Source organism: Mobula hypostoma, chromosome 5, assembly GCF_963921235.1.
Source record: "Mobula hypostoma chromosome 5, sMobHyp1.1, whole genome shotgun sequence".
NCBI classification, from domain to species: domain Eukaryota; kingdom Metazoa; phylum Chordata; class Chondrichthyes; order Myliobatiformes; family Myliobatidae; genus Mobula; species Mobula hypostoma.
In genome coordinates, this window is record NC_086101.1 from 135,663,697 (window position 1) to 135,677,868 (window position 14,172).

General features: G+C 38.5%; 1 protein-coding gene across 1 annotated transcript in view; it reads right to left on the reverse strand.

The window, feature by feature from the left end:
- Positions 1-5,402: 5,402 nt before the first annotated feature.
- Positions 5,403-14,172, reverse strand: part of ugcg (UDP-glucose ceramide glucosyltransferase) — a 67,931-nt gene continuing 59,161 nt past the window's right edge. Inside the window, exons 7-9 of the mRNA XM_063048978.1 lie at positions 13,623-13,709; positions 9,643-9,832; positions 5,403-8,051 (exon numbers count right to left, since the gene is read on the reverse strand). Coding sequence (XP_062905048.1) covers positions 7,881-8,051; positions 9,643-9,832; positions 13,623-13,709 — 448 coding nt within the window. The 3' untranslated portion in view covers positions 5,403-7,880. The remainder of the gene's footprint in view (positions 8,052-9,642; positions 9,833-13,622; positions 13,710-14,172) is intronic.

A 14,172-nucleotide genomic window follows, 5' to 3' on the forward strand; every position in this document is an offset into this window, starting at 1 on the left:
TGAAGTCCATTGTGGTGGACTCAATCCACAGTCCTTTGTCAAACAGTTAAAATAGAAGTCTGGTGGCCAAAGTCATTTAAGTGTTAACAAATCATCCACCCAAGAAGAAATCCACCCTAACATGAGATTCGTCAGGCATGATTTTCTTTTCACAAATCCATGCTGACTTTGTCCGATGATTTCACCGCTTTCCAAATGTGCTGTTATCACATCTTTGATAGCTGACTAGCTTTTTCCCCACCACCGATGTCAGGCTTACACTTTTGATGTGCAGTCCTATAGAAATATATGTATGAATTGATGGCTCGATAGATTGGGCAATCAGGGTAAACATTTGTTATCACACAAGGGAAACAAATTTAAGGAGTCTTGGGGTGTGAGTCCAAAGAGGAATATATACACACAGGCATATCACTTCAATCATCTAGAATCTTTTTGCCTTTGGACTAAGTCTTCACTGTCAAAGCCTGTAGATGGTTTGCAACAGCTATCCCACACTCTCAGACCCAGACATCAACTCCTCAAATAGAAACAAGTAATGTTCAATTGAGGATATATTTGAGAGATGATGCAGTAGTAACAGTAACAGAAATCCAAGGTCAAATCACATCATAGCATCTGTGGAATTTAAAATGTTTTAAAATTCCAAATTGTTCAATTGAAATCTAGCCTCTATATTGAATTTAAAACACCCCTCACATCTTTCAGTCAAAGTCTATTTTCCTGACATAGCTTAAATGTGGTCAACTCTTACCTGCTTGCTGAAGTAGCCTGCATTACAGCCATTTAGTTAAATGAATGTCTGAATATCACCCCCCGCCCCGCCCCGCCGGGGGTGGTGAAAGTTTCTAAGGGGGCAAATAAGATAAAGGGGTTGGTCTGGGGACACTTGGTTGCAAGGGGGGCAGCAGAGGGACTTAAATTAAGAAATGAATAAAGGTTCAGAGGTTCAGTTATTATCAAAGTACATACCCATATACAACTCTGAGATTCATCTTCTCTGGATAGCCATGAAACAAAGACAAAGCATAAAAGTTGTTCGATCAATCAATCAACCCCATTCCCTGCACAAAAAAGTGCAACATCTGGATCATCAACCACCAAGCCCCCTCCCCTCACACAACAAAATGGAAAGGAACAGGCAAAAAACACAATATAAAAAACATGAGTCTGAGAGAAGTCCACAGCCCTTTAAAAGATTACTTATTATAAGCAAACAACAAACAACAACCCCTATGATCCTCTCGTATCCCTTTTGCCTATCACCTGTCCAGCTCTTGGCTCCATCCCTCCCCCTCCTGTCTTCTCCTATCATTTTGCATCTCCCCCTCCCCCTCCAACTTTCAAATCCCTTACTCACTCTTCCTTCAGTTAGTCCTGACGAAGGGTCTCGGCCTGAAACGTCGACTGCACCTCTTCCTAGAGATGCTGCCTGGCCTGCTGTGTTCACCAGCAACTTGATGTGTGTTACTTATTATAAGCATTTGATCCTCAGTGCCTACACAGGATTGGAAAAAGCTGCAGGAAGGAGCCAGTTTCATCACGGACACTACCCTCCCTAGCATCTAGGACATCTTTAAGAAGTGAAGCCTCAAAAAGGCAGCATCTATCATTGAGGACCCTCATCACCCAAGGCATGCCCTCTTCTCATTGCAACCATCAAGGAGGTGGTATAGGAGCCTGAAGACACACACACAGCATTTCAGAAACAGCTGCTTCAACTCTGCCATCAGATTTCTGAATGGACAATGAACACTACCTCAGTACTGTATTGTTTTTCATCTCTTTTTGGACCACATATTTAATGTTTCATATATATTGTAATATATAGTTTTTATTTTGCAATGTATGCTGCTGCAAGACAACAGATTTCACAACGTATACCAGTGATATTAAATTTGATTCTGCTTTTAATTGATTGCAGTGATAACATAACTACCTCACCTCTTGCGAATCCACCATTCTCTTAGACTTTGCTCAAAGTGGGTTATAGTTGTTGAAAAGCAGTGTAACACTTCTGTATTTGGTGTATCATGAGAAATCTGGACTGACAAAATTGTGTTATTTCCAGGCCCGGCCCATGCATTATAGTTGTTCACTACTGTAACAGCGTCAGCTAGTACAAATCCCATACTCTAAGTGCTCAGTGACACAATTTCTGTGAATTAGGTATGTCATTCAATGGGGTAAATTTCAGAATTTGACGCTTCGAATGGTCTTGACCATATTTCTCCAGCTCATGGTCCAACTCAGATATCAATGCTCCACTTTATTTACCTTCAGGCAGAGTCAGGCTTTGTCTGAGCTATAATGATCACGGCCTTGTAGTTACACTTCAACAATAGCTGATTGACTGTGGTCATTAATCCATAATGAAAATAGCAGAAGCAGATCAGTAAGTGTAGACAGTAGAATGTGCAGTATCTGAAATAGGGATTTATACCAGCATCAAGCAACGAACAGCAGCCAATTTATCTGTTGTATTTAATTTTTTTCAAATAAGGCAATGAAATTGTCCAGGTTCCTTAAACATTTAAAGAGAATACACTCTGATAAAGCAAAGAAGAACCTGGCTTATTTTCAGTCCTTCCATGAAAACTTCCAGAAATGTAAAATACTTCAAAACAGCACGTCACAACAAAACATTGATGGTCTGAGTGCTTCATACAACATTTCATTGCATAATCTAGAAAATCCCATTCAATTGGAGGATAACTGATTCTGCCAGCAATAAGGGAGGATCTGAGTATGGTTTTGCATAAGTCACCAGACCAAATAATTAAAGCGATTCCACTCAGCCACATCTCTGTTAAGACAAATAGATGAAATGTCTGAGAATGTGGAAGAGACATTGTGCCATGTTGTCTTAAGACAACAGAATTTGTTCTGCAGTTGGCTGAGTCAAGTTCGCCAGGCAATGAATCTTTGCTTCTTCATAAAAGATGAAAGCGTAGGTCAAGAGTTGTTATTTGCAAGGGGACTAGAAAAAGATACAAAGGTGGAGTCAATATTTCTGGTTGTTGAGCAATTTTTCAAAGAGGACATTCTGCTCACCAACATTCTTACTTCTGCAACAAATGGGGCACCAGCAATGACAGGACATCACAGCAGTGTTACTACTTTATTAAACAAAGCTGTACATATTTACCATTCACTGTGTAATTCAACGCCAACACATTGTCACAAAAAACCTAAGTAATCATCTGCACACATTATTAAACACTGTTATCATAGCTGTGAATAAAATCAGATCCCATACGCTCGATTCTGAGCTAGAGCTTTGTATTAAGAATGCTTAACAGTTTGAATGCTTGCTGTTGCACACAAATGTCAAATGGCTCTCAAAAGGAAACTGCCTGAGATGCTTTTATGAAACTGTGATAAAATTCTTTGAAGACTCAACTCAAGAATATTAGGCATGACATTGCAAATACTGTAATTCTGACAAATAAGCAAAGTTTAATAGTTGATCTCCAATTGAAAGGAAATGATGCAAATCTTCTCGAAGACTAAACAGTTGTCTCCACATTTCTGTCCAAATTAACCCTATTTAAGTTTAACATCGGCTATTGCAACTTTTTCCAGTTTCTTAGCCTCTGAGTTGGAAGAGAAAGAAAGAATACCAGATGAGGATAAGTATACTATGTCCACCTGGGTGAGCTGCATGAAGATATGTCAGAGAGATTTCAGGATGTTCTCTTGATCCAAATTCCAGATTGGATAATAAATCTATTCTGAACACTTGTAATGAGGAATTAACAGGAAGGATGGAGGAAGAATTGATCACAATACCAAATGACTGAGCTGAAGCAGTGGTTCAAAAAAAATCATATCAAGGATTTTGGTTGCAGAAAGAAATCTCTGAACATTATCTTGCACTGTGGAAAATGGTCAAGATGTTCTTTATTGCCTTTTCAACATACTTAACAGAACGCAGTTTCAGTGTAGTTATGCAACATCTTTTAAAGCAACAAAACGGACTGCAAATTACTGAAGGGTGGGGGGGGGGGGGTGGAATCTGAGACTCGTGAATGATATTCAGCCTGATGTTGAGAAGCTGGTATCACTGCACCAAGCCTATCCGTCTCATTGAAAGGTGAAAAAGCAATGAAGTACTGGACTACTAATGTACACTAAAATTTTTACTGTAATTAGAAATATTTTATTTACACCTTGAAATATATTTCATCAATTTTTGCAATTATTTGTCACTTTGAATTTTCAGTTCCTTTCCCCCCCACTGTGCATTGTAAATCAAAATTCTTTATAGCTTTTATGTAATTGCCATGGGGGCGGGAGGGGGGGAGAGAGAAAGATGTGGTATTGGAGCCAAAGGGGCAATAACCCAATAAAGTTTGGGAATCACTGAGTTAAATGGATAATTGAAATCTATTGCTGAGAATTTTTTTTTGCAGTTTTTCTTAAAATTAAGTTGTACCTGTAAAATTACAGCACCTGTAATGTTTCTCTCAGAGCATCCTAAAGGAACAGGCAATGAATGCTGGCTTTTAGTAACAGCCACATCCTGAAAAGTTGCATATACTTGTTCTTTAGTTATTTTCCCAGTTGATTCATCTTGATCCATCTGTACATGTTTTGGGATAAAAGCCTCAGTGCCGTGACCCATATTTATTCTCCACCAACTTCAAAACAAAATCTGGTCGTTATCAGGGTGCTATTTGTGAGACTTTGGCACCATAACTACAAGAACAGCAGATCAGGCAGCACCTCTGGAAAGAGAAACAGTTAGCTTTTTAGATCAGAGACCCTTCATTAGATCCAGGAAAGACAAAACAAGTTTTTCAGTAGCAGAGATGGAAAAAGGGAAATCTCTGATAGGTGAGGCTAAAGTGAGTTAATGCAGCATTTAGAAGACAATCCATTTTGTCTGTGTTGTGTGTTGCTAAAAGAAGAGCTATAGGACATACCGAGCACATCAGATTATAGCAACAGAGAGAGAAAACCACCCAAAATTAAACATGGATGACAGCAGAGTGGCTAGTCTGATACAGACAGAAAATGTTTGCTACCCCCCGGAGAACTAAGAGGCTGCAATATGCATAGATGGAAGTGGTTTTGTTCCTCAAAGTTGTGTAAGGACATGTTATAAAAGTGCAAGAGACCACAGTGTGTTAAGGTCAAAGTAGGAGTGGGATGGAGAGGTAAACTAACAGGAACTTAGGTTTACCCAAAAACATGAGTTCTTCACAAAGTGAGCACCCAATCTGTACTTGATTTCTCCAAAGCACAAGAGCCTGCCACTCTGTTCTTCTTCCCACTTCCACTGATTATATATTCCTTATGCTAAGAATGTGTTTAAATATTTAGCAAGAATCCCTAGATTTTACTCATTTGTATTTTAGAGATGTCACCCTAACAAAAAGGCACAAACATTGTCACCATTTGATTTTTTTTAATAACAGTTAAAACAAACACTATACATTATAATCTCATACCACTTCATAAAGTAGTGACAATTCATACAAAAACTATTCACATTACAACTACATTCAAATCCATTTTATTCAGTAAAAAGTTGAATGTACAATTCATATCTCAGAATATATAGTCTTCGGAAGCAATTTTTTTTCACTGTTTAAGCGCTTAATGGCAGAGTCTGGAACACAATACAAAGCTGACAATTAAATAAAGCACATTTATTTTGTGTCTGCTTATATACATGGCAATGTCAGTGTCACACAATAGCAATCTTAGATTTAAACCAACAGGGACAAAGCTGATACATTCTACATGACTATAGTCACCACATAATATTCCAGGGGTCATACAAAGCTCATATAATAACACCCAATAAGCCCATAGAGGCACAATTACTGGGACCCTTTTAGCACAGGATTGTGTCAACAACTCACGATATACTAGTGTAAATTTACAAAGTTGAAATAAACCACAGTTGGTGTTGACATCTCTCCTCATATGCTTTGTTCTTGCAATGGCTTAAAAATGTACAAACAGCTCAATAAAAAAAAAGAAAATCATAAGATTGTGCATCAGAGACATTTCAGTTTTAGTTAAGCCAGTTTCAGAGGTGCCATGCAGTGCTTTTTAGTTGCAGAAGTATTTCAATTTCTACCACTTCCACTGTAATTCGTTTTGAAATTCACAGCTGAAATGTCATGGAAAAAACTAGCATTAGGGTTGCAAGTAAAATTCTCGTTTCAGCACTGGCCAGGCTAACAAAAATTAAGCTCCCAGAAAAAATTCCACACAATAAACAGTCAATAGTAAACAGTAAAGCTCAAATGACTTCAAATCATAGAACTGGTGGATCACAACTAGACAGTTTAGATAACAGAACATCCTCAGGATTTCCCTGATTCATGCCAATGGATGGGTGGGATGGGATCATATATACAAAACGTTATACTTGAGATGTGCAATGATATAGTGAGTGACCCTTCAAACCATTAAAATGACATCATAAGGGTAATGGTCAGAATAAAAATGAGGCAAGGGAGGCATCAGTGGTAACAATACAAGGTAAAATTTGTCTGGCCCTAGTGGAACCAGATTGTCCAAGCTTAAAGTGCACCATTCACTATAATGCTGCTTGAAAAAAAATCATTATTGCTCACACAATGAGTTTAACTGTCCAGCAGTGAATTATGAGTAAACCAACTATTAAAAAAAAATTCTAGATTCTAGGTATTGCTCTGAATGCAAACAATTTGAAGTTGTATTTATGACATACACATCGTCATTTCTAAATGTCTAACCCACCCATCTCTCCTCCAAGGTTCAGAGCATACATATTCCTCAGACTCACCCCTATTTATCCAAGTATACATCAGCATTTTCAACCCCCACCACTCCACATATGCCCAACCTAATTAAGCTTCTAAACAAATCTAGTTCACCATTACAATTGGTTATAACAATGAGCTCAACAGATTTGATACTTTTGAATACAAATAACATGTAGTCTTGGGAAGAAATTCAACAGCATGTACCAGTATGTTTTTACGAAAGAATCATTAATATGCCACAAATCCTAAATGAGTCTTCATTAATGTAGTCTAGATTGAGATGACAATAATGAAAACATTAGTAGATCCGGTTTGACAACTTATGAATTAGGTGCTGCAGTCTTAATTATAACCCTTACAAGCCCTCCCACCTATTAAACATTATTCGGTAATGTAAAAAGGACACCTTAATATTTACAAATTATTGAATTTCACAATGTTATTTCAAGGGTGAAGTTGTAAATTGAAGATATCCAATCCCATTTTGTCTTGAAATATATCATTCACTTACTGGAGAAATATTATGCAACTCAGTTGCTTTGATTTTTTGAAAAAGGCTACTTAGCTGCTGAATAGGCGAAAACTAAAAGCTAATGCACATGCAGTGATTACCACTAAAGTTGTTCCTGAAGATTGCAGATAAAATTATCAAACTTATACCCAATTTTGGTCTTTGCTATACAAGGCCAAAAAAATGCCTGTTTGTCACTCACCCCAATGGAATTTTATTTTTCTATAATCTTTCATTAGATAGCTATGCAGTTTATATCAAAGGAGCATTTAACCACAGGGATTTTTTTTTCCTACATGAAGCTTTGCTTGATGACCAATAACATTTGGAGAAAGAGTACTGCATGCATTTTTTTGGTTAAAAAAGTTTAATCATGTTTGAAAAATTTTCTAACCCATTATTTTGCACGGACAATAGACAAACATGCATTTTTGGCCTTAAAGTTCTTGCAATTGTTTGTTTTACTTTCAGCTGCAAGTACCAAGCAAATAAATTAACATAGAATACTAGGACACATGTAAAAACTAGTGAAGGTGGAACTATTTAAAAGTCTTTGTACAATCATAATACTTTTCTTCATTTATACAGTTTGGACGTGGTGTTCATACATCGATAATTTCTTCAGCTGTGCCACCACAGCGCAGTTTATAACGACCTGTCCGCCAGCTTATGGTGGGGTCCCAGAGGGCAGACAGAAATATATATATTGTCATGGATTCTCTAATAAACCAGGCAACTGCATAATCAAGTTTTGAGAAACACAAAGGTCCGCCCTAGTTTGTAGATGGGGATGGAAAAGAAGAAGCAGATTGTTAATACTAATTTGCACTCTTGCATTTAAAATATTACAAATATCACAAACAATGTTAAATAAATTGCTAATGCCCAATTTGAAAAAAATTCACATAATTCCTCAATTTTAAATATCTTAAGTACTGACCAGATTTCACCAACTGAAATGTCAAGGAACTGCATTTTAACCTTTACACATCCTAGTTTCCAGGCAAAAATCACAGATTTCATTGCTGTAAGAATTTAATGTGCATTACTTGACTGGCCTATTTCCTTCGTGCAAAGCACTTTTATTAGGTTTGAAGTATTCAAATACTTATTTAAGAATTAGTTACATGGAGTTATTAAAAGCAGCTGAACAGAAGCAAGAGATTCTATTCTACAAATGTTGCAAATCCTGAGCAACATTCACAAAATGCTGAAGGAACTCAGCAGGTCAGGCTTGGTTCGAAATGTTCACTGTTCATTTCCCTTCATAGATGCTGCCTGATCTGCTGCATTTCTCCAGCATTTTGCGTGTGCTATTAAAGCAGCTCATGCCTTAATCTTGTATTTGTTGAGTACACCTGAAGCGAGAAGGATGGAAGAGAGAAAGTGGGGGTATGGAAATACTGCTTTGCATTTTCTCTGAATGTCCCAAAACCACTACAGCCAATGAGGGGCTTACAGAGACTACACATTGTTACACTATAATGTTTTTTTTAAATCTAACTAGTTTAATGCTTATAAATCTGATATGATTTAAGAACATTACAATTCAAACCGAATTACAGAGCTTCACTACTAAATGCATCAAGTAAAATCCAAAGATCATTATAGTTGAATTGATCTTCAAACCAAAAGATGTTCCTTCCCCCAATCACCTCCAGCAACAAAAATTCCATTGTCAAAAGGCTGAATAGTCACCAGTGTTCCAAAATCAATCAGCACGATGACTGCTAGTATTTTGTAAATACATTTATGACCCCCCACCCCATCCAGCTTTGGTGTACGTTAAATATTCACAAAAAAATGTAAGGGGACATTTCTTTGTATTCCATGGTATTCTTCCTAATACTGCATCCTTGTCTAGATAGACCAGTTTGCCTCTCCAAGCTCAACCAAGTGGATCTTCTGGATATGTCATTATGAACTGTGAATAATTAGCCACTTGAATCTGCAGGCACTACAGGAGCTTTACCCCAGATGTTTTCCCCAACATCCATTAGTCCAGGGGCACCAAAATCATATCTTTGAATTGGACAGTTAGATTTGCCACCTGATGTCTAACCAAGCATTTGCTATTTTGCAAAATGTTTGCAGAAAATCTGCACTAATACTGAAAACTATGTTAGTATGGTGGGTGGGGTCATTGGTAAGAAACAATACACAAGAAGGGCTCTGGTCTCCATTCTGCTAGTGATGAAAGAATCAAAAAGAACTGAGCTTCTTGAGATTACTTTTTCTGCATTTCCAAAGTAACACTGGCAAAGGCATGCAAACTGGTCACCTTACAAAAGAGAGACACCGGCTTTCCATTATAAATTAAAAAATAGACTTGCCTCGCAATTAATTTGTTATGATCATACATACCTGAATTCCTCTGAGCTGGATGTAATCAGATATGAACCATGCCAAGCAGTGACACATAAAAAATACCATGATGTCCCATTTGAAAACATGGTGAGCTGCCCATCCAATGATCAAACTTGCAACAAAGCACTCAGAGATCGGTTCGCAAATAATTGTAGCAGGCAGCATGTTAATACGCAACTTTGACCACCTTGTAGATGGGAGAAGAACAGCAAAATTTTAGAATACTTCCAACATTGGGAGGACAAACCATGGTAGGTCTTACACAGTCTGCAGTAGCGCACTGAGAAGTGTGGGAGAACAAAGGAATCTTGGAATACAGGTCCATAATTATTGGAAGTGGTGTTATAGGGAGATAGGGTCATAAAGAAAGCTTTTGACATATTGGCCTTCATAGATCAAAGTAATGACTACAGGAGATGGGATGTTACACTGAAGTTGTATAAGACATTGGTAAGGACTAATTTGGAGTATTGCGTGCAGTTTTGGTCACCTACGTACAGGAATGATGTACATAAGATTGAAAAATTCAGAGAAAGTTTATAAGGACATTGCTGGGACTGGAGGACCTGAGTTATAAGGAAAGATTGGATAGGTTAGAACTTATTCCTGAACATTGAAGATTGAGGGGAGATCTGAAAGAGGTATAAAATATGAGGGGTATAGATAGGGTAAATGCAAGCAGGCTTTTTCCAGAGGTTGCATAAGACTACAACTAATGTTTTGGCTAAAGACGAAAGGTAAAATGTTTTAAGGGGAACACAAGGAGAAACTTCTTCACTCAGGGCAGTGAGAGCGTGGAACGAGCTGCCAACGCAAGTGGTGGAAGCAAATTCGATTTCAACATTTACGAAAAGTTTGGATAGGTATGTGGATCGGAGGGGTATGGAACTCAATGGTCCAGGTGCACGCTGATGGGGCTACGCAGTTTAAATGGTTCAGCATGGGCTAGATGGGTCAAAAGGCCTGCTTCTGTGCCATAGTTTTCTATGATTCTGTATTCCCTCTAGGTAGTCAGTGACTAACAATGCTCTCTCAGGCCACACGCACCTACATTTGTGACAGTTAATCTCTACACAGGAATTTCCAATTGTTCTCTCTTTCAGCAACTCATAACCTGTGTGAATGCAACTGTTTTTCTCTCTTCACAGATACTGGCAGGCCTGCTGAATATTTTCAGCATATATCTAAATATTTTTTATGCTCACCAAGCTTCTTGAAAGAAATGGACTTGTAGGATTGAATAACTGTTATAAGACCATAAGACAAAGGAGCAGAAGTAGGCCATTCGGCCCATCGAGTCTGCTCTGCCATTTTATCATGAGCTGATCCATTCTCCTATTTAGTCCCACTCCCCCCACCTTCTCACCATAACCTTCGATGCCCTGGCTACTCAGATACCTATCAATCTCTGCCTTAAACACACCCAATGACTTGGGCTCCATTGCTGCCCATGGCAACAAATTCCATAGATTCACCACCCTCTGACTAAAAAAATTTCTTCGCATTTCTGTTCTGAAAGGGCGCCCTTCAATCCTTAAGTCATGCCCTCTCGTACTAGACTCCCCCATCATGGGAAACAACTTTGCTACATCCACTCTGTCTATGCCTTTTAACATTAGAAATGTTTCTATGAGGTCTCCCCTCACTCTTCTAAAGTCCAAGGAATACAGTCCAAGAGCGGACAAACGTTCCTCATATGTTAACCCTCTCATTCCCAGAATCGTTCTAGTGAATCTTCTCTGTACCCTCGCCAACGTCAGCACATCCTTTCTTAAATAAGGAGACCAAAACTGCCCACAGTACTCCAACTGAGGTCTCACCAGCGTCTTATAGAGCCTCAACACCACATCCCTGCTCCTATACTCTATTCCTGTAGAAATGAATGCCAACATTGCATTCGCTTTCTTCACTACTGACTCAACCTGGAGGTGAACTTTAAGGGTATGCTGTACGAGGACTCCCAAGTCCCGTTGCATCTCAGAACTTTGAATTCTTTCCCCATTTAAATAATAGTCTGCCCGTTTATTTTTTCTGCCAAAGTGCATAACCATACACTTTCCAACATTGTACTTCATTTGCCACTTCTCTGCCCATTCTTCCAATCTATCCAAGTCTCTCTGCAGACTCTCCATTTCCTCAGCACTACCGGCCCCTCCACCTATCTTCGTATCGTCAGCAAACTTAGCCACAAAGCCATCTATTCCATAATCCAAATCGTTGATGTACAATGTAAAAAGGAGCGGCCCCAACACTGATCCCTGTGGAACACCACTGGTAACCGGCAGCCAACCAGAATAGGATCCCTTTATTCCCACTCTCTGTTTCCTGCCAATCAGCCAACGCTCTATCCATGTATGTAACCTTCCCGTAATTCCATGGGCTCTTATCTTGTTAAGTAGCCTCATGTGTGGCACCTTGTCAAAGGCCTTCTGAAAATCCAAATATACAACATCCACTGCATCTCCCTTGTCTAGCCTACTGGTAATTTCCTCAAAAAATTGTAATAGGTTTGTCTGGCTAAGTCTCTGAAAATAAGCCTACTGAAGGCTTAAATAGCTAATAGCAACCTTGATCACAATGACCCCCTCCTTCAGTCTCCAGAATATAGTTTCTCCTATCCCTGACTCAAGTTATTCTTACATCTATGCCTTTGTTAACTCCAGATTCATTCAGCTGAAATTTTACCTCTCCATTCCAATATTTTAAGTTCACATTATACACAAGATCCTCCTGGTGCCACACTGATCCCACTCTCACTACATAACTAAACACTTCGCCCTTCTTAATTGGGTGACTAACATTTGAAACACATCATTCAGATCCAGTAGTCTCTGCCCAAAATGGCGAGTGTTTATTCCACTCCATAGATGCCACCTGACTGGTTAAGTTCCTCCAGAATTTTTTGTGTTCCTCAAGCTTTCCAGTATCTGCAGAATCTCTAGTATTTATGATTCACATATTCTGTACTTTTCTCCTTTTCTTTAAAAACAAAATGCACAAAATCAATCCTCAGCGAGTTTCTGCTCATTTCTGTCTATGCCTCTCAAAAGTTCCTGTATCAAGTGTACACTTATCTGGAATTCTACTTAAATCACTCCAATCAAGTTCCATCTTGCAAGAACCCCAAACAGACAAATTACATCTCCAACATGCACCCTTAAGCTCATTAGAATTCCTCTTAAAGGTACCAAGTACCTTTACCTACAAGTAGCCGCCTGATGAGATGATCGGCAACTGCAAGGTCAACCAAGAACACTTTGATTGCTGCCTTTCTCAATGTCTTCGCCACATCTTATCATCAAACTGCATTTCTGATCTTCAGATTTGGAGGAGCTGTAATTACCTTGGTTAAATACTATGAACATTGACGCAATTGGCTTTCTACTTAGTCCAGTGATCAGACTGAGAAACGTTATCCATTTCTGCCTTGGAATATTTTCTGCTGTAACCCTCATCTGATTTATTTCAGTGTTTCCTGGCCAGCCTTCAATCTTCCTTCATTGTAAACTAGCTCACATTAAACTGTCGTCTGCTGGTAAACGCTCACCCCCATGCCTGCTGCATACTGGAGCCTAGTACCTCCATACTTCCAAAATGAAGTTATCATCTTCCTGTTCAAACCCTTTCTCAGTTTGCTTACATTAATTACTTCTTCCAGCTTTATAATTTTCTGTTTCATCTCCTCCTCCTATACATCCCCAGTCCCTGATTTTACCACTGGTGGCCATGCCTTTGAGTTCCTTAGCACAATTTTTCCCTCAAGAACTGTAACACTTACTTTGACCAAAATGCTAGCTACTGCTTAATGTTTCCTCGAGCTCTTAAATTTTGTGCAATTATACTTTTGCTGAGTAATTAGGACATTTTAGTATGCTTATGGAGCTATACGCAGGGAGACTACTTTAAAAAGGTCAGAGTGGTGCAGAATGAAAAGGTCTAAATTATTTGATGGGTGTTCCAATGTTATTGAAACTTACCTGATCATTCTTGACTGGAAGAGAGAAATAGAATAGCTGCCAGAATTCTGCATTGCTACTTGACTTGCCATAGCAAATTTCCACCCCCTAAAAATAAAATCAATATAAATCAAGTCGAAACCACATCCACATTATATATCACAAAGTACTTCTGAACATAATACTGGATCCTGCTCAGCTGTTGCCTTTATAGCAGATGCAGCAATTGAAACACATTCTATGTCAAAGAGATGACCCATTAGCTTCTGCAAACATTTCAAAAGCCAACAAAAATACAGAAAAGAAAAGGTACAATCTCTTCTCAGATTTCAAATGATTTCTACATTGTTCATCTAAATAAACCACAACCTGAATAAACCTGGATTTGTAATATGCTCTAATAGATAATGGCTTTGATTCACCAGATAGATAATGGTTTTGATTTACTGAATTATTTCTATGGATACAATGATTTTGAGGAAGAGTAGACCTGCACTTCCTGCTACTTAGTAAATTAAGGAGCAGGCTGATTTTGAAATATATTGACAGTGTGGCTGGAAGCATTTACTTC